The 21,832-nt window shown below is 36.3% G+C and overlaps 1 protein-coding gene across 1 annotated transcript in view; it reads right to left on the reverse strand.

Annotated features, from left to right (window-relative positions):
- Positions 1-21,832, reverse strand: part of LOC127867991 (uncharacterized) — a 151,994-nt gene that overhangs the window by 68,082 nt on the left and 62,080 nt on the right. Inside the window, exons 35-47 of the mRNA XM_052409574.1 lie at positions 20,425-20,600; positions 19,784-19,932; positions 18,889-19,080; positions 17,423-17,570; positions 15,919-16,059; positions 13,094-13,258; positions 11,674-12,088; positions 10,865-11,376; positions 7,486-7,713; positions 6,351-6,515; positions 5,997-6,155; positions 5,023-5,407; positions 1,399-1,564 (exon numbers count right to left, since the gene is read on the reverse strand). Of these exons, the coding sequence (XP_052265534.1) occupies positions 1,399-1,564; positions 5,023-5,407; positions 5,997-6,155; positions 6,351-6,515; positions 7,486-7,713; positions 10,865-11,376; positions 11,674-12,088; positions 13,094-13,258; positions 15,919-16,059; positions 17,423-17,570; positions 18,889-19,080; positions 19,784-19,932; positions 20,425-20,600 (3,001 nt within the window). The remainder of the gene's footprint in view (positions 1-1,398; positions 1,565-5,022; positions 5,408-5,996; positions 6,156-6,350; positions 6,516-7,485; positions 7,714-10,864; positions 11,377-11,673; positions 12,089-13,093; positions 13,259-15,918; positions 16,060-17,422; positions 17,571-18,888; positions 19,081-19,783; positions 19,933-20,424; positions 20,601-21,832) is intronic.

Consider the following 21,832-nt stretch of genomic DNA (forward strand, 5'->3'; position numbering starts at 1 on the left):
CACTCTACACATATGAATTAAGCCCAGTTATCCAAGAATCAGGCTCATTTGTTTCAATGCTACATTTTGATTTTAGGCCTTAGTTGCAGCACACTATTTCACACTGTTATTATATGCTTCAATACATATTGCACTAAATATTATATAACTATTGGATTCAAGTGACATTAAATAAAATTAGATAAAAAAACTACACACTACAGTTTGTAAATGCTTAACTATAATATTGGATGTATAAATATAGGAGTATAGGCAGTTTCATGTTCAACCCTTAAATAATCAATTGCATTTGCAGACGTTTGCTTATTATACCTGTCAATACTGAAATGGTACAGTCATTTAGTCAACATTTCAAAATTTGATGCTCAAGACAATAAGACCTGTTGAAAAATGTCATTTTAAATTATCATATTACGCTGAATTTTATCTCTAAATATAAATTTCCACATTGTCCCTGATCTCCGCAATTACATTACAGACAAATATACCTTGTCCACATTATCCCTGATTTCCACAATTCCATAACAGACAAATATACCTTGACCGCATTATCCCTGATTTCCACAATTCCAATTTACAGATTAATATACCTTGTCCACATTATCCCTGATTTCCACGATTCGATTACAGATAAATACACCTTGTACACATTATCCCTGATTTTCAAAATTCCATTACAGATAAACATACCTTGTCCACATTATCCCTGATTTCCACAAATATGCATTTATTTGCAAATAATCATGGTTAAGATGCTAAACAGTAAATAATGCTAATGCATGTGTTGCCTTGATAATCTCTGTGTATTATATTATCATACCTTGTCCACATTATCCCTGATTTCCGCAATTCCATTACAGATAAATATACATTGTCCACATTATCCCTGATTTCCACTATTCCATTAGATAAATATACTTTGTCCACATTATCCCTGATTTCCACTATTCCATTACAGATAAATAAACCTTGCCCACATTAACCCTGATTTCCACTATTCCATTACAGATAAATATACCTTGTCCACAATATCCCTGATTTCCACAATTCCATTACAGATAAATATACCTTGACTGCATTATCCCTGATTTCCACAATTCCATTACAGATAAATATACCTTGTCTACATTATCCCTGATTTCCACAATTCCATTACAGATAAATATACCTTGACCGCAGTATCCCTGATTTCCACAATTCCATTACAGATAAATATACCTTGTCCACATTATCCCTGATTTCCACAAATATGCATTTATTTGCAAACAATCATGGTTAAGATGCTAAACAGTAAATAATTCTAATGTATGTGTTGCCTTGATAATCTCTATGTATTACATTATTATACCTTGTCCACATTATCCCTGATTTCCGCAATTCCATTACAGATAAATATACCTTGTCCACATTATCCCTGATGTTCACTATTCCATACTGGTCGGGCTCTGTCTGTGTCTGACATTTATCTGTGCTCACAAAGCCGTTGGTCCTGTTCTTGTTTGCACCCCCCTCCAAGGATGTATCCACCACATAAGAGGTTACCAAGGATCCATAGCCTCTGGACCTGTTATTGATGTACACAATTTATATATTAAGTACAACTTCTTCTAGAGAGAAACTTTATTATAACGTGTGATCCTTTATTTATGGCAATACACTGCATTATTTTATTTTCATGTAAAATAAACACTTTAAAAACTTGTAAGATTAATCAACTTCAAATAGTGTAACGCCCATTGTCAATTAAAGGGACATTTTCATTTTTAAAATTAGTTAAAAACCAACTTGTAATTAGTGAAATTTTAATGCAACCAATTGAAACTTTAGACTTTGAATGATGAAAAATTGGATATGAGTGCATTGTGTGTGCTCTCAATTAACATGACAGTCACTACAAAATCGTATATATAATATACTCTGTAAGATATGTTATACATTATATCATTTCAAATTAAAACAACACAATTGACAACTACCCAAATATATATTAATCATTTGAGTGAAGGAATGATATATTATAATAACCATGATACGTGTTTCCGTAAGTATTGCCTTTTAATGAATAATTTATCATAAAAGTTATAATACATATATATAAAATAAACAAGATCAAGGATGTTTTCCTGTCATGTATAGTGTATTTGTAAGACAAACATATTCTTCCAAAATATTGCCGTCTTTACATAAGTCTATTAGTATCTCATTTACAGTGAAACAATTTGCAGTTCATGTGTCAGGAGAGAATGGTATATATTTTGGTAAAAGGAATTGTACTGCTTTTTTAACGTATCTTACAAAAGTATCATGCATTGCAGAAAGCACTTTTAAGAACAAAAACATATCAATGAATGACTGACATGCCTTTCTCTAGTAATAAAATCGTTTTAAAAGTCTAAACTTAACCACTTGCTGAAATAACTGCAAAAAACATGAAATTGTTAATGTATCTTACATTTAACCTTATATAGTGTCAACTAAACTCCTTTTTTTAAGATGCTTGCTAGTTTAAGCTGTAAACAATATTTTTATATATACATCACGAGTTATGAGTTTAAAATCATCCCATGTAAGCCATGCTGGACGGATATTTTGGCATTGTATGCCACTACAAAAGTTAACGTATCATACAGTGTGAATCTTTCTTAGAGAACAACTGCGTGCCTAGTTTGTTGGTCAATATCTGTTTAAACTATTAATTAGTCAATGGTTTATTATTGCAGTGGCTGTATCTATAAAATTTCATTTATACAAATACACAGTCTACATTGTCAATGAAAAAGAGAAATTATGCAAGTGCTACATGTGGTTATTAACAAATCGCTTTAGTTCATTGTTCATTCTGTAAAAAAATCAAGTTAGATCATTATCAAACTCTGTATGCCAGAAGTCTTACATTATAAGTAGCGTATTGTTAGTCATATACCGGTATAATTAAATAAGATCACAATCAATTTTAAATAAATGTGATGAATATAAAAGTCGTATGAAATCTAACAGTACGAGCACTCGTTGTCAAGTTCTTTCAAATTATATTTTTTTGTGATTATTTGTATCATCTTAACTGTATACAGCGCCAAGAAAAGATCATGTACTAACAAAGTGACAGCTATTAGATAAGGTAAATTTAAAAAAGACAGCGGTCTTCATTAATGTTATTATTATATGTTTATTAAAGTCTACATTATCCATGAAACACAGATTGTGCAGTTTATTGTAAACAAACTCCTTTATGCCATTGCGAATTTCATGAAGATATCTAGGTCATCTACTACTGTTACATGTCCAATTATTAAATTTATTATGCCCCTGCACATGTCTTTCACATTCAAATTATTTCCCTATCACTGTATTCTTTCTGATACACCCATGTTGGAGTTCGGATAGAGATGAAAGATACATTAGGAAAATTGTAAGATACGTTAAATACAATATCAAAAACACAAGGCCTAAATGAGTATTAGTATTGTCAAACTAATTACTAACTTATATTGTAATATAATTTTGACCCTTGTTATATCATCCAAGCACGCATTTACTGGGAGAAAAAATTCATTTTATGAATATTGTGCCCTAAACATAACATAGAGCGTGTAATATACATTAACTTTATGTAAGATACATTAGGCCTGTTTGTAACGTTTTATGCACTAAACAGCACATCTATTCATTAACAAGACCTTTAAATATAAAGATTAAAGTATAATATCATGTAAAACACAAAACAAATTATTCTATAAGGGTAACTTATCCCAGCATTAACGTATTAAATTAACCACGGGTCCAAAATCAAACTTTATATCAAGTGATAATGAACATGCCTAAAAAACTATGGTAATTACCCAAGAACATGGTTCTGTCGAGTCTATCTAATGTTAGTTATGCTCATGTGTGGTTTAAAGAATCTAAATATAGGATTTTTACAAATAGGAAACTGATTACATAAAAGCATATTAACGTATCTTACATAACGTATCTTATCAGCATTTTTAGTTTTTTATTACCATCATATTGTTCGTCATTCGAATTACAATAAATGTGCTATATCTTGTCATAATAGAGCAGGTGACTAAGGAAACTTAACCTGGAATATCATAGTTGTGTTAATTTGCATTATTCAGTCGATAGAGTGTTAACGTATCTTACACAAACTGTACGCACCAATTAAAAATTAGAATTTCGTCAATTTGTGGTGTTTTAATTCTCAAACGATGAGCCTCATTACTATTATGAACATAAAATATGACCACTGCCAATATCATATACATATAATTCACACTATATTTACATTATTTCATAACAAATATGAGTTACCAAAATTTGTTAACGTATCTTAACGCAGTTTATAAGACACTCATTTAATATGTTATGTAAACATAATGAGCATGATTTCAGTGTCAATTGCATATTTTAATGTTTTCCAGTTATGTTTCCTTCAGTTCACAAACAAAAACCCTTTAAAAATCACCAGTTAATGATATTTTGTGTCCATAACACTTTATCACCAACGCCTGGGACATTAGAAATATTACATTTTAGAGGTATATGTCGTCAAATATCAACTAAAAATGACTTTTTAATTCGCTAAAATGTGCTGTGTTCGGGTACCAGCCATCGTTGTCTGTCCAAAACAGCTTCAAAACTTAGCACGTTTAGTATCAATTAAATTATATAGGCACGGGACAATTTAGATATGAAAATGTCCCTTTAATTGACAATGGGCGGTAAATATCCAGGATATTGGACACATTATTTGCAAACCGTCAAAGCAATTTAACTTGCATTTTACAACAGAATAATAATATTATACACAGAGATTATCAATACAGCACATGCATTAACATTATTAACTGTTTAGCATTTTAACCATGATTTTTTGCAAATAAATGTATATTTTTCCTCATAATGCAAAAAAAAAGTTTGTTAAAATAAAAAACTAAAACTTTTATTGCAAAATTTCAGTAAAATTACTTTTACTATCAACATTTTTTTTGAATGAGCCTTTATAACACATGAATCACTCACGGAACATAGTTGGTGCTGCAATAGGGATAAACGTGGATCCTTTCCACGTAGGTCTTGAATGGAAGCTCAAAGGTCAAAGTCGCCCCCTGTGGAGCATGCGCCATGAAGAACCTTGACACTTCAGCCTTCAGATCAGTAAACATGTGACTCAGAGGCCAGGTTTCACTGTAATAATAGTAGTAGTTGTTGGACTCGTAGCGATTATAGGCCTCTGGTTGCACATCCGACCTGACTGTTATCCCACTGTATGTATGGAAGAACGTGTCTGGGTAGATTCCAGAGGTGAGGTACTTCCCAGTCAGGTTGAGCCTCTCCACTTCATTGATCCTGTGACTCTCTGAGTAGCCCCAGTTGTCGACCCGCAGTCGTTTGTGAACGCTGGTACCTGTAATGATCAGCCATGACTGATAAGCCCTACCTACTGCCTTGCTCAGCGACTAGAAGCTGGCGCTATTCTGTTCTGTATGCTTGTATCACGGTTAGTTTCTTAGTTAGTTAGATAGGTGTAGTAAATTAAGGTATGAAAAATCAATCCAGTTAGGTCTTGTGTATAATCCATCTCTCCAAGGGTCGAGACAATAATTATCATCAATAAACAGGGGTGGGATTTAAAAACCACCTCAGTGGAGGAAAATGCTGTACCTCCCTTACAGGGTTCAACAAAAATCTTCATTTCTTTATAGATCCAGCAAAGTTAAAACTTTTGCATGCTGGGAAATGTGTCGTCTGCTAAAATGTCGTCTGCTGAATTTGTAAAATAAGCATTTTCTTCAATTTTTTTTCAAAGAATACTATCAGAATAGCAAACAGTTTGGATCCAGATGAGACGCCACGTTCTGTGGCGTCTCATCTGGATCCAAACTGTTTGCAAAGGCCATTAAAATTTGGTTCCCGCACTGAATGGGTTAAAAGGGAGGAAATCAGCTGCATAGTCAAAAAATCACACCCCTGTTAAAGCAACATTAGGCTGGTACCTTTGCTGCCGCTGTGGTCCTGGCTGTAGACGGTTCCTGAGCCACCATGCTGGTATGGTCCCCGGCCTCCAAACACGCGGTACTCCCCTGTGAAGTGGTCCACCAGGTCGTGGTAGATAGCGATGCGACCACCGCCACCACCACCTGCATCACTACCACCTGGAGTACAGATTTTATCAGGGATAAAGGTACAGTGATTTTTTTGTACAATTTCAAAAAGTACTTGTACTGCCCTAATAAGGAAAAATTAGCACAAACCCCCTGAAATTTGGCTAATTTAATAAAAATAACTTTTAATACAAATAATATGTGGAAGGTAAAATAGGCCACCTTGAACACAGTCTTGCCACCTACCATCACCACCAGTAGCCTCAATGGACCCAGTTCCATCCAGATGATTGCAGTCAATGTAGATGGAGCCACCAGCGCCACCCCCTGATCGAGAGGCCCCTGATTCACCGTTGCTATGGAGACGACCTTCGACCCTCAACTCATCCAGAATGTATAGGTACATTATTCCTAGGGGTACGATTTATAACAAATGAGTCAAGATCTGAGAAAATTGGGCTTAAATGCATGTGCCTAAAGAGATATCCCCGATAAGAGTCTTCCTCTACAAAATACTACAATAAAAGGTGTTGTCCCTGATTTGCCTGGGAAGACTGAAAAGGCTAATCAATGTCAACACTTTACACACAAGCATGAAACCCCTTTTAACAGAGAACAACTCAAATTAATTAGCAAGAGAATGAAATAAAACCTCTAACTATTGTCCAATTAGTTTATTTAATATCATTTAAGACAATCCACTGTAGCCATTTGTCATATACATCAGTTTTAAATCTGCAAATTAATCTGTGAAAACACTTCAATCATGCAATTAATCATGTTTCAATATTATGAGCAAAATTTAGAAAGAAAACCAAAAATAAATTACTACCCCTTTCAAAAAATATTGTCAATTGGAATTATTTGTCAAATAATTATAAGGTTTACTTGGATCTCCTGTTAGACACTAATATTCATAGCACATTAATACACAATTCTTAAAGCCACACACCTTATTTGGCATACCCGGTAGTAACTTTAAGTATAAATAATAAACATATTTTATCTATGCCAATTAGAATATATCTGGTGGTACCAAGGTACAAATACATCTTTTTTGCGCTTGAACACTTAAAAGTAATCGTGTTTGTCGAAATGAATGGACGTATATATCTAGAAATCTTACTTTCGGTTTTAAAAGCGGAACTGTTTGCAAAATAATAAATTACTTGCTAACTAGGCTATAGATTTAATGACAATTTTGTACACTTTCAAATAGCATCTATATGTATTGATTAACATGTATTTCATTTCAAAGTCAGGGGCAAGGTGTATGACTTTAGGTCAGTTAATACAATTAAGAATACAAACGACAAATTATGTAGGATTTGTATAAAAGTACCCCTTTATAAAGAAACTGCTTCCTTTTCACTGTATTTACCTCCACCTCTGCCTCCTTGACTACTGGGTCCATTACCACCTCCACTTCCCATCTGGACTGGTGTATAGATGGAGTCATAGGCGTAGGAGGAGTGGTAGCCTGACCTGGCCCTGCCTCCACGACCCCCGTGACCTCCCCCTGACCCTCCAGACTCGTTGAAGTGGATGTTACGTCCTGCCCCTGGGCCCTCACCACCTGGGTAGCCCGTGAAGTCAGCATGGAATTCACCTACAATCCCATTGAAACAGTGCATTTTTAAAACCCTTTCATGCATAAGAAGCTAAGTGAAAATTGCTTTTGCAACCAGCATAAAACCAGAGAGAATGAGTAACTCGCATTCTGTTAAGTTTTTCTGCTGTTTGCTGCCTATCAGTTACTATATATATATTTATATATAAGGGTTCAAGATGAAGCCTTTAAAACTTGATACTAGTAAGAAAGGTCTTTTATTAGATTTAACTCTCTAAGGGACTACATATGCTTAAAAATACGTAACCAAGTGGTAAAGGGTTAAAAAATTCACCATAATTTGTTAAGTTTTCGTTTAAATTGTTTGCACAGTTAAGAGTCATATAATTAAGATCCGTTTACTTGCTCACACATTTTTGAGGCAAATAAAGCTGAGCATTTCAGTATCTGTAAATCATTCTTTCAACACAGTTTGCTGGTTCCTGACAATCTTTGTCTAAATTGGATTTAAAAGTATATTTTATTAGGACTTCTATATAACAAGAAACCGTCGGAGACGGTTGATGCTCCCTAAAGTGTTTTTTTGTCATAATATTGCACTATATATTCAGATAAAAGGAAACGTCTTGAGGGGCATAACTTTGGACAAAATAAAACGATGGATGGTTTTGCAACTTAAAAATTTCAAAGGGCCATAACTCTCTAAATAAATCATCTAACCAGAACCCACAAATAAAATGCGCATCTTCTCAAGGTAGTTAAGCTTCCCATAAAGCTTCGTTAAATTCCAGTCAGTAGTTGGGGAGAAATAGCCCGGACAAGAATTGCACTATATGTACAGTTAATGGAAAATTTCAAAGGGCCATAACTCTGTGAAAAATCATCCGACCACAACCGGCTGATAATGATGCACATCTCCTGTTGGTAGTGAAGCTTCCCATAAAGTTTCATTGAATTCCCGTAATAAGTTGCTGAGAAATAGCTCGGACAAGAATTGCGCTATATGTACATGTACAATGGAAAATTTCAAAGGGCCATAACTCTGTGAAAAATCATCAGACAAGAACCAGCTGATAATATGCAGATCTACTCTTGGTAGTGAAGCTTCCCATAAAGTTTCATTGAATTCCAGTCATTAGTTGCTGAGAAATAGCCCGGACAAGAATTGCACTATATGTACAGTTAATGAAAAATGTCAAAGGGCCATAACTCTGTGAAAAATCATCCAACCATAACCGGCTGATAATATGCACATGTCCTCTTGGTAGTGAAGCTTCCCATAAAGTTTCATTGAATTCCGGTCATTAGTTGCTGAGAAATAGTCCGGACAAGAATTGCACTATATGTACAGTTAATGGAAAATTTCAAAGGGCCATAACTCTGTGAAAAATCATCCGACCATAACCGGCTGATAATATGCACATGTCCTCTTGGTAGTGAAGCTTCCCATAAAGTTTCATTGAATTTCGGTCATTAGTTGCTGAGAAATAGCCCGCACAAGAACTGCACTATATGTACAGTTAATGGAAAATTTCAAAGGGCCGTAACTCTGTAAAAAATCATCCGACCAGAACCCGCTGATAAAATGCACATCTCCTCTTGGAAGTGAAGCTCTCCATAAAGTTTCATTGAATTCCGGTCATCAGTTGCTGAGAAATAGCCAGGACAAGAATTGCACTATATGTACAGTTAATGGAAAATGTCAAAGGGCCATAACTCTGTGAAAAATCATCCGACCATAACCCGCTGATAATATGCACATCTCCTCTTGGTAGTGAAGCTTCCCATAAAGTTTCATTGAATTCCGGACATTAGTTGCTGAGAAATAGCCCGGACAAAAATTGTGCACGGACGGACAGACAGACACACACACACGCACGGACAGACAAAGCGGCGACTATATGCTGCCCCCAAAATAAATTTTGGGGGAGCATAAAAACTCAAAATGTAATAAAATAATGTTTAAATACACCTTGTTTTTATTGATGATTTCATATAGGATCTGACACGATTGCCATTTCATACTGTATTTTATTTAAAAATTTAAGGAAATTCGCAGGTCAGCAAGCTTTTTTCAAGCTTACTTAAATATTAAACGGACGAGTTTAATCATGGTATGAAATGATTACAAGTGTCAGATTGTTTGTATCACTTGCTTTAAATTAATCAAAGAAATAAATATTAAGTAAAAATCAAAGAAATAAATATTAAGTAAACATCAATAAAACCTTAAAGTTATATTGCATGATGTTACTTGTAATTGCAACATCAATTTTAGACGATTGGTAAGTAAAACAAAACATAGCCAATAAACAATCAAAAAGCTTTATTACAGATGTTTCAGATAAAAATATTTGTCAGGGCTGTAGATAACTTTTGGGGTATATTGGGTAATTCACCCCCAGTTTTTGACAACAATAGGGTTGTTGTAAATTAAATAGAGTTTTAGCAAAATATTTCACCTCCTACATTTGAGCTTAATTGGGTTTTTCAACCCCGGTTTTTCGCTCATTTGGGTAATTTAGGGAATGGCATATATAATAATATAATAAAAATCTACTAAGCCTTAGGCCACTATATTATTTAAACTAAGGGAATTAAAAATGGTACCTGTACTTAACAACAAACAATTACTGAATTTCTGATCAAAGTTCTTTTTTTTGCGTTAAATAATACCGAGTTCGTGAAAATCACTGCACAATTGATTAATTTATGGCTGTTCAAAGTGATGCACCTCGTTTTCGGGTCATTTTGAGTTGAATACCTTAAAAATTATAGTAGAATTCGGACAGGTCTACGAAAGACTGCCTTCTTTTCTTTATAGGACGGCATATAAACTATCCGGTACATTTTTGTACAGAAAATAACCAGTCTTAAAAAAAATGCCCGGTGTTCGTAAGAATTGCATTTCTTGACGCGTTTTTTTACAGAAATTACGTTATTAAATTTGTATTTGCGCTTTTGTACGCTTTATTTTGATTTTAATTACATTTTTGGTTATTTTAATTGCGTAATGACGCAAATACGCTTGTTATCTATAGCCCTGATTTGTAATTTGGTTAAATTACATAGAAAACAAGAAGTTGCATGTCATAAAGCTCAACAGACATATTGAAGCTCAACTTAAAGCTATTAACTACTCGGAACTGTTCTTTTTTTTCCTTACTTTAAATACCCGGTACTAAATTACCTGATAGATCGATGGTGACATTTGTGGAATTCAACTGAAGGTCATTAGTTCTCACGTATCCATTCCCGTTGATAATCAACCTTGTCACGTACACCTTTATCTGCCTGTCTGCTGCAAGGGGCTCAAACTTTCCACCGGCCCGAACAGTTATATTTGTGGCCTTGATCTCTCCAACTTTGTAGCCATCAGAGTTGGCATAGGACCAGATGTACAGCTCTCCTCTGTTCTCCACAGTTATGACGTCCATGCCTTCAATGGTACCATTGATTTCCGCCCACACTTCTCGGATGATGACTTTCTTAGGGACCTCGATACGGCTATACCTATAGGAGGCAAGGTTTGTAGGAAGGTACACGTCCACTTCAGTCAGTCCAAAGGTCTGCTGTCTGCCTGCATGCAAGACTCCCGATCGATCCCCCCAGAGGAAATCTATCCTTACATCAACTATGCTATTCTCAGTGTCACTCAAAATGGCAACATGTGCATTGCCTCGTACATCAACCTCTTTGAACCTATGGAATAAAAATATTTTTTTTTGAAATAAATTATATTAATAGGCTTAATCAACACTGATACATCATGGTATTGTGCAATATTATATGTTATATATATTTTCGGGCAAACAGCATTACGTTGCTGTATGACGTTGACGTTACTTCCTGTTTTTATGCTTATATTGGTACTACTGATGAAGGCTAAAGCTGAAAAATGTTCAGTATTTAAGAAACTAAATAAACAACAGTAACATGCTTGTATGGTATATCTTATTGAATTAACCTGTAGAATACGGTATATTTTATTGAATTAACCTGTAGAATAAGGAATCATGGAAGATCCAGGTGACACCTCCAGAGTAGCTGATATCTGTGTACTCTCCTCCTAGAAGACTTCTCAAATAGCCCTGGGAATATACACTAGCGTGAGGATATTCGTGTCCATTGTTGTCCACTGTTAACTTCTGATAACTGAGAGTCCCGTTGGGGAACTTTGACTCCACATATGAGGTTCCTGCTCCACCACTCTCGCTGTTGCTCACCCCTCCATAGGCCCTCATGGTGATGTTCAGCTTGAGGATGTTGTCACACTGGACAGAAATGCGACCCCCTGCCCCTCCGCCCCCTGCCAGACCCCCGGGGCCACCCCCGTCACCCCCTGTGGCCTCTATGACTCCCTTGCCCACTATCTCCTCACAGCTGATCCAGACTGAGCCACCAGAACCACCACCTAGTGTATCAAAGAAATTCATTAAGTAGGTGTCCGTTTTTAATAAATATTACTGTGATTAAGCTTATGTATATAATATTGGCCCATGGACTTGGTCGCTTGAACCACTTCCTAGTAAATGCATAAGAAATACATAAAGTTTGAGTCCATATTTAATGAATAACCCAGTTTTGGATCATGGATATGATATTGGATCATGAACTTGATTAATTGAACCACTATCTAGTTAGTATTCAAGAAATACATTTAGCATCACTCTTGGGAAAACGGGGCTTAATGCATGTGCGTTAAGTGTTGTCCCAGTTTAGCCTGTGCAGTCTGCACAGGCTTATCAGGAACAACAATTTTGCTTTAATTGTATATTTTGATTAAGGGACGTCTCTTAGTACTGAAAGTCCAGTTAAAGCAGATTTGTTGCGGACGCCACAGGCTAATCTGGGATGACACACAAATGCATGAAACCAATTTTTCCCAGGCTCATTTAGTTTGAGTTCATTGTTTTAATAACTGTCATTTTGCTAATGTATATTATATTGGCCAATAAACTTGGTAACTTGAAACACCATCTTGTGAAGAGAGAACAATCTTTAATTATAATGGAAATTAATGAGCCAGAATAGATAATATATCGAATAAAAAAATCCTCAAGTAAGTGGATGTCAATTAAAATCCTCTAATGAACTTGATGCCAAATTAAATAAATATGGGATATTTATTTATATATAAGCAGATATGATTGGTTAAACATGTTGATAACTGACAAAGGTTGAAGATACACATAAATACAACTTTTAACATCTACAACTTGCAATTAAATTATAGTTTTCACAAAATAATAAGGCACAGTTCATGTAACAATTGTTTATCCCAAATTTTTTAATTTTCAAGTTTAAAAACTTTTCAAGATTAAAACAAAATTAAAGTTCAGCAATCTAATAGTGCGACTTAAATCATTTATTTAAGAAAATTTCTAACATGAAAAACATTATTGTATTAGATTATTACCTGCACCAGTTGCAAATCTCTCATCAGGAGGCAAGCCGTTAGCTGATATTTTCCCGTCAATGTCCACATGGCGACTGTTTATGGTTAAGAAGCCACCACCAGCCCCTCCAAGGGTCTTGTAGATCATCTCGTTACCATGCACATCGTCTCCGAAATACAGATCACCTGTGTACACACACACAGGAGTGTATAATGTGTTATAGTTTAAACAGGCTCTACATAAGAATGGACTTCAAAATGAGTTTGTTTACTCTGGTACATATGCTGACTTTGGATAATTTGTTGGTTTTGGTACATATGTTGACTTTGGTACATATTTTGACTTGGGTACATAATGTTGACTTTGGTACATATTTGACTTGCGTACATATTTGACTTGGGTACAAATGTTAACTTTGGTACACATGTTCTCTTGGGTACATATGTTTACATTGGTACATATGTTAACTTTGGTGTACAAATGTTGACTTCAGAACACATGTTAACTTGGGTACATATGTTGACTTGGGTACATATGTTGACTTTAGTACATAGTTGAATAGGGTACATAGTTGGCTTGGGTACAAATTTTGACTTGGGTACATATGTTGACTCAGGTACACATGTTGACTTGGGTACGTATGCTTACTTGGATATTATATTTATCCATTAATTTCTTGAGCTTTAAACTAAGTATAAAGAACGTCATTGAAACTGTGAATACATATGTATTTAAATTTGTAGTGAATTTAATACTAAAATTACACTACTGAGAACAGTTTTGAATGTCATTAGCAACTTGAGAAACAAGAATATTCATGATTTTGCAAAATAGGTGTGTTGAGTTTTAGGTACTACTTATCATTAAATCTTACAACAGGTCATAAATATGGCCAAACATTTACCATTCAGTAGACTATAATAAACTATAATATGTATTTTCAAAGCATCACATAAGAACATGCATGCAAATAATTAAAGGCATCAAGTCAATTGTATACAAATCAACTACATCAGAACATACCGGGTAGCTATCAACTGTTATATAAAACATATACTCAACTTTCTGTAAAGCATCAAGTCATATCAATCCATAGAAATAATGCTGCTTACCCAGGATTTATTTCTAAATGTGTTATGTTTACACCTAATTTATTAACAAAAATGCACAGCAATAATTGCAAGAAAACGATAATATTATTAGTCATCAGAGATCAAGATATTTTTTTCTCTGATGGGATTACTGCCCCATAGATGAAAAAACAATGGGCACTTATAAAGTTGAATGGGCAATAAGCAAAAATGAATGGGCACTTCTCAAGATTTATTTCGGGTAAAAATTTCAGACAATAGGAAAATCAGCGTCAGTAAAATTGGGAGCCCATCAAATTAATTTCCGAGTCTGTGACGCAACTATATTGTTTAACATGTTAATTATATTAAACAAACCCGATATTATAGTAGATTAAAATAGAAATACCTTGCAATTTGATAATTAGTATAAATAATCCAATACAAGAAACCGTCCGAGATGGGTGATGCTCCCCAAAGTTTTTTTTTGTCACAATATTGCACTATATATTCAGATAAAAGGAAACGTCTTGAGGGCACAGTAGTTGGGAGGACAATAATTTTTTTATAGAAAATTTCAAAGGGCCATAACTCTGTGAAAAATCATCCGACTAGAACCCGCTGATAATATGCACATCTTCTCTTGGTAGTGAAGCTTCCCATAAAGTTTCATTGAATTCCGGTCATTAGTTGCTGAGAAATAGCCCGGACAAAAATTGTGCACGGACAGACAGACAGACACACACACACAGACAGACGAAGCGGCGACTATATGCTCCCCCCAAAATGAATTTTTGGGGAGCATAAAAACACTGCCATTATTTACGATATGTGTTTATGAATTTTGTTAACACAGGCGTCCGCGATAGTTAGGAACTGTACAGTATGGTTGTAAATCGGAACTAATCGGTATATCTAGAAAAATCATTGATAACTGTATTCGTCGTTTCAATGCTTAGGTCCAAGTTATTTCGACAAATCGGAACCCAACTTGCGTAAAACACTTGCTCAATTAACCGTTAGACTCCACCTCCGTTCTCTGCAAAAGATGCGAAGGTGGAGCTATGCATTGAGAAACAAACACATGATTGGTTCTGCATGTTGTAGACAAAGGAAGCCAATTTTGTCGACGAGAAATTTGTCGCTTTATTGCTTCAGACAGGAAGCGGCTTTCCTTTGATGACGTCAAACTATAAATTCACACAAAGTGCACATTTTCGGAAGACTTTAACTGACTCTTTGTTTACAATTCCAGTAAAAAAAAACACTTGCTTACATTAAACTTTGGATTAAATTATCAAAATAAAGCAAAAGCGAAGTTGAAAAATATGATTTAATTAATTTGTGTCAGTTCAAATAAGACATTTTGTGTTGTAAATCAACGAGTTCTCATGACAACAACAACTTAAACAAACATAACCGCGACGCGGGGATTGATCTACCTCGATTTTTTCATGAACGATCTCATAAGTCGAGTACCAGCGAACAAATAATTTGTGTAAGAGTAATTTATCGTATATAAGATTTATGCAACGTGGATCGCATTGCGTAATGGTGCACATCGAATTACGGAAATGATGCGCAGTTTTTCATTTTAATGGGAAAAGAACGCACTGCGCACCTTTATCCCAGTATCTGGTCATAATGAAAGGTTCAGTTTTGCAGGCCCAAATTTAAAAAGAAAATGACCCAATTTGAATCACTTCCAAAGCAACAAATTTGCAAGAACAGCAAATTCAACATAAAATAAAGCTTCCACTGCTAAATGTCCTCACCATATTGCTGTCCATATCCGCCGGCAGATCCATAGCCTGTTGGAGTATAGAGAGAGTCGTATCCAGTACCGACCTTACCCAGACTTGAACCGCGACCTCCACTGCCACCATGACCAGCACCACTACCACCTGACTTGGAACCTGGAACAAACAAACATGTATCATTTAAGTAGAGCGCACTAAACTCCCTCTGGACATGTAACGGTTCATGTATAAATGGGTCTCACTGTTGGAAAATAAGGTTAAATAAATGTGTGTTAAGAGTCATCCCAGATTAGCAAGTTCCTTCCGCATGGGCTAATAAGTGACACCTTTTTCTGCTTAATGGTATTGAAAAGGTTGTCATTTCATAGTAAAAATCCTGTTAAGGCGGAAAATGTCTTTTCATACATGTATTAAACCCTGTTATCCCAGAGTGAGGCTCATACATAATTCCTCGCCTCAACTCTCCAGCTGTTTCATGTTATTCCTCGCCTCAACTCTCCAGCTGTTTCATGTTATTCCTTGCCTCAACTCTTCAGCTGTTTCATGTTATTCCTCGCCTCAACTCTCCAGCTGTTTCATGTTATTCCTCGCCTCAACTCTCCAGCTGTTTCATGTTATTCTTCGCCTCAACTCTCCAGCTGTTTCATGTTATTCCTCGCCTCAACTCTCCAGCTGTTTCATGTTATTCCTCGCATCAACTCTCCAGCTGTTTCATGTTATTCCCCGCCTCAACTCTCCAGCTGTTTCATGTTATTCCTCCCCTCAACTCTCCAGCTGTTTCATGTTATTCCTCGCCTCAACTCTCCAGCTGTTTCATGTAATTCCTCGCCTCAACTCTCCAGCTGTTTCATGCTATTCCCCGCCTCAACTCTCCAGCTGTTTCATGTTATTCCTCGCCTCAACTCTCCAGCTGTTTCATGTTATTCCTCGCCTCAACTCTCCAGCTGTTTCATGTTATTCCTGGCCTCAACTCTCCAGCTGTTTCATGTTATTCCTCACCTCAACTCTCCAGCTGTTTCATGTTATTACCCGCCTCAACTCTCCAGCTGTTTCATGTTATTCCTTGCCTCAACTCTCCAGCTGATTCATGTTATTCCTCGCCTCAACTCTCCAGCTGTTTCATGTTATTCCTCGCCTCAACTCTCCAGCTGTTTCATGTTATTCCTCGCCTCAACTCTCCAGCTGTTTAATGTTATTCCTCGCCTCAACTCACCAGCTGTTTCATGTTATTCCTCGCCTCAACTCTCCAGCTGTTTCATGTTATTCCTCGCCTCAACTCTCCAGCTGTTTAATGTTATTCCTCGCCTCAACTCACCAGCTGTTTCATGTTATTCCCCGCCTCAACTCTCCAGCTGTTTCATGTTATTCCTCGCCTCAACTCTCCAACTGTTTCATGTTTAAGTCAGTTATTTTTTTAATGGAACCAAGTGTTAATATTGCGCACACTGTTCATATTTCACCTTTTATAATAGAAAAAGTGCACAAAAGGATCATACCAGGATAAGGTCCAATTACTCACCAATGCCTGGCTGAGGCCCCTCCAAGCCAGTGTTTGGTCGGTAGCCCGCTCCATCAAGCCCGATGTGTCCACCCGAGTACACTGCCAGCAGGTGATGCACTGTCATGTTGAGTCCAGTGTTGATAAGAAAGTGGCCTCCGCCATACACCTAGAATATTTACAAAAAAAGTTCTTTCATTTCAATAAGTAAACAATTTTTCTCTTGATTTTACAGACTGGGAAATGAATACTAGACTGTAGTGCAAATGTAGTAGTAAAAAAGGTTAACCAATCAGTGCAACACAAGTCAGTTCCCCAACTGAGATTTTTAGTACAAAATTATATTCATAACAAGAGTGCCAAACTGTCACAAGATACGCCCGTTCGGAGGTTTTGGACACCATGCTTAATGCTTGAAATGCACTAAGTGACCTCGAGACCTAGTTATTGACCCGGCATGACCCATATTTGAACTTGACCTAGATATCATTTAGATGTAACATCTGACTAAATTTGGTGAAGATCAAATGAAAACTACTTCAATTAGAGAGCGGGCACCATGCTAAATGCTTGAAATTCATTATGTGTCCGATCGTGACCTCGTTTTTGACCCGGCATGACCCATATTCGAATTTGATCTACATATCATCTAGACTCAACTTCTGACCAAATTAGGTGATGATCAGATGCAAACTACTTCAATTAGAGAGCGGACACCATGCTAAATGCTTGAAATGCACTAAGTAACCTTGTGACCTAGTTTTTGACCCGGCATGACCCATATTCGAACTTGACCTAGATATCAACTAGATGCAACTACTGACCAAGTTTGGTGAAGATCGGATGAATACAATTTGAATTAGAGTCCGGACAAAGTGGCGCCGTTGAAAATGCACTAATTGACCCTATGACCTAGTTTTTGACCCGGCATGACCCATATTCGAACTTGGCCTATATATCAACTAGATGCAACTGCTGACCAAGTTTGGTGAAGATCGGATGAATACAATTTGAAATAGAGTCCGGACAAAGTGGCCCCTTTGAAAATGCACTTATTGACCCTATGACCTAGTTTTTGACCCGGCATGACCCATATTCGAACTTGGCCTAGATATCAACTAGATGCAACTGCTGACCAAGTTTGGTGAAGATCGGATGAATACAATTTGAATTAGAGTCCGGACAAAGTGATGCCTTCCGCCCGCCGCCCGCCGCCCGCCGCCCGCCGCCCGCCGCCAAGGGGTTTCACATAATACGTCCCGTATTTTATACGGGCGTATAAAAATTGAAATAATTAATAGGGATCATAAGACCAAATGTTATTGGGAACACTATTTGTCAAAATAACGTTTAAAAATGCATAAACTTAAACAATTTATGATATGTCTAAACATCCACAATGACAGCAAGAGCGCAACCATAAGTTTGTTTTGCAAATTCATTTCTTGAATTGGGCCCCTGCTGGAAATTCAATGCAGTGGACTTACCGAAATGTTTGTTGCATCAATGCTGAAGGTTTTCAGTGGAGTGTCTGAGTACAGCTCAAAGGTTCCACCCTCTTGCACATGCAGGGACTTTAGTGACACTGTTGCTGCGGAATGGTCTGTTGCTATGCTACCGTTGTTGTCAAGGTAAACTCCACCATCTTTGAACACATACAGGTCTTCCATGCCAGAAACCTGGTGATAAGAATAGTGTGCTTAAAGTGTCAACCAAAATTAGCCTGTGCAAATCAGGGACCACACTTTCCGCTTTTATATTTTTTGTTCACAGGATGTCTCGTATGTATTTTAGGCAGAAAGTGTTGTCTATGCTGAGCCTGTGCAGACTGCACAGGCTGATCTGGAACAACACTTTATGTACATGCAATATAACCATCTTTGAACACATACAGGTCATCCATGCCAGAAACCTGGTGATTACCATTCAATACAAACACTGCCATCTTTGAACATGAAGAGGTCTGCAATTCCAGAATGTAATACAATTCTTTAGCTCGATTTTCATAGAGGTCCTGCATAAATAAAAGATCTGTCATGAGTTTTTATTTCATACCATGTTTTATTAATTCGCTTCAGGAATTTTTTAAGTAAGTGAACCTCTGGCCTTAAAAAACATTTCCCTGCACAAGTTTAATAAGTCATGGCATGAAATGTTGAGTGTCAGATCCTAATCACATGCTCTTAATCACATGCAAAGAAAATTATTATGGACATAAACTTCATGATGAAACCAGAAAAGCAACATGGCCTGAGTTCTACGAACATGCAATGTCCATTTAGCTCAGTAACATAATACGGTTGGTCAAGGAAACAAAAAGCTTAAAAGCTGTATCACACATGTTTAAGATAAAAATATTTGTAAAATAATTTTACTCCTCACCTTTCCAGAGGAGTACAACTTTGTCTTGTAGAAGAAGTTCCTTGGAGGATACGTGATGTGTCCCTTCTCATAAACATGGGCATTGAAAGGAACATCATAGTCTGTGGTATTGATTGTCATGTCTTGATTGTAACCGATGTGGAAGTAACCTGTACAGAACAATTTCTTAATCAATGTATGCAACTTGATAATATTCAATTACAAATCAGCAGACTTGATAATTTGTGTTGCATCTAAATAACCTGTATCAATAACAACAACAGTGTTCTCCATAAAAATTTTAGTAACCAATTAGATTTTCAAAAATGCAAGTAACTAAGCACTAAAATAGGCATTTTTTACGCCGTTTCGAAATAAATTTTTTCGAGAAAAAAGCCAGGGCCTAGATTGTTAGTATTAACCGGTGAAATCCCCGGCAGCCGTTGCTTTAAGAGAACACTGAACGAGTAAAAAATAATCATAATACTTGTAAAATTGTCACTTAAAGAAATACAACCTGTGTTAGACACACACGAATCTTCAGTCTTTTCAGATATATTTAGCATTAATAGGCATTTTCATTCAAAGTTTGTTTACATAAAATGACTACATTATCTTCATGATACTAAACAAAAGAATTGTATATTATATATCTAAAATACCTGTTTTGTCACCAAACACTGTGTCGACAAAGATGGATACTTTGTCAGTGTAGTAATTGTTGGGCATGAAGGCCAGGTGTGCCCCTCCCTTGAGGTAGATCTCACTGAATATGAACGTCTCACTGCTGTCAGCAAACACCCATGTGGAGGCTCCATGCAGGTTGATGTGCTTGTACCTGGGCAAACATATAGTAAGTGTAAAGTGTTTTATCCCATCATCAGACGTGCATTGTCGAAATAAACCACTGTGGAATAAATTTTCCTCTATTTCAGCAGTGCTGAAATATAGCAGTCACCCGTGGCGAAGAATGTTCATATTACTCATTTTTAGTAAAATCGAATCAGATTCAACAAAACAAACAATTTGATACCAAGATGATCTATATCTTTAACACATAATGCAACTCAAAAAGCAAATAAACACTATTTACAAATATTAAGTGCGCATACTCGTGACGTCATTATTAACACGTCATACGACACAATGCATGTTGTTTAGTGTCTTTTTTTTCATTATTTCTTAAAAATCGGGGACGTAGAGGTATGATAAACAGAAAAACATGTTAGTTACTGATCTTTTTGTAATGTATTAGGCTCGACACGATTAAAATAATGAAACAATGTTTGCTTAAAATATCTTTAGGATTTTCCGTCTAGTTTGATTTTCCTATTCTATTTTTAAAGAAATAATTTACGACTTAGAAAATTGATGGGATAAATCAAATACTAGGTCGGTGCCGAATAAAGCAAAGTTTATCTTGCTCGGCACGAAAATCTGAACCACTCGCCCAGGCTCGTGGTTCAGATTTTCTAAGCCTCGCAAAATAAACTTTGCTTTATTTGGCACCGACCTAGTATTCTCTATGTCTCACATTAGCCTGTGCAGTCTGCACAAGCTAATCAGGACAGACACTTTCCTCTTATATTGTATTTCTTGTTAAAAGGATGTCTCTTCTTAATGAAAAATCCAGTTAATTTGGAAAGTGACATCCCTGATTAGCCTGTTGGACTGCACAGGCAAATCTGGGACCAAACTAAATGCACTCAAATTTAACCCTGTATCCATATGATTGGTATCTTACAAAGGATGGGAATTCCAGTTTTGTGCTTAAACCTGGTAAAGCCATGTGGGAAATTAACTGGGAATACCAATTCAGACAGTAAAAATAGTGTTCATTTGGATGTCCAGTGAGCTCAGTGGTTGGTACACTAGCATCTTATTAAGGCTTTCCAGGTTAATCTGACTCCAGGTACATGCATATAGGCTAATGGTCCCCATACCAAACAGGTGATGTTACCTCCACTGACTCCAGGTACATGCATATAGGCTAATGGTCCCCATACCAAACAGGTGATGTTTCCTCCATGTTCTCCACTTTCCCCCCACAGCACCACACCAAAACTCTAA

Source organism: Dreissena polymorpha, chromosome 1 (genome assembly GCF_020536995.1).
Source record: "Dreissena polymorpha isolate Duluth1 chromosome 1, UMN_Dpol_1.0, whole genome shotgun sequence".
Lineage (NCBI taxonomy): Eukaryota > Metazoa > Mollusca > Bivalvia > Myida > Dreissenidae > Dreissena > Dreissena polymorpha.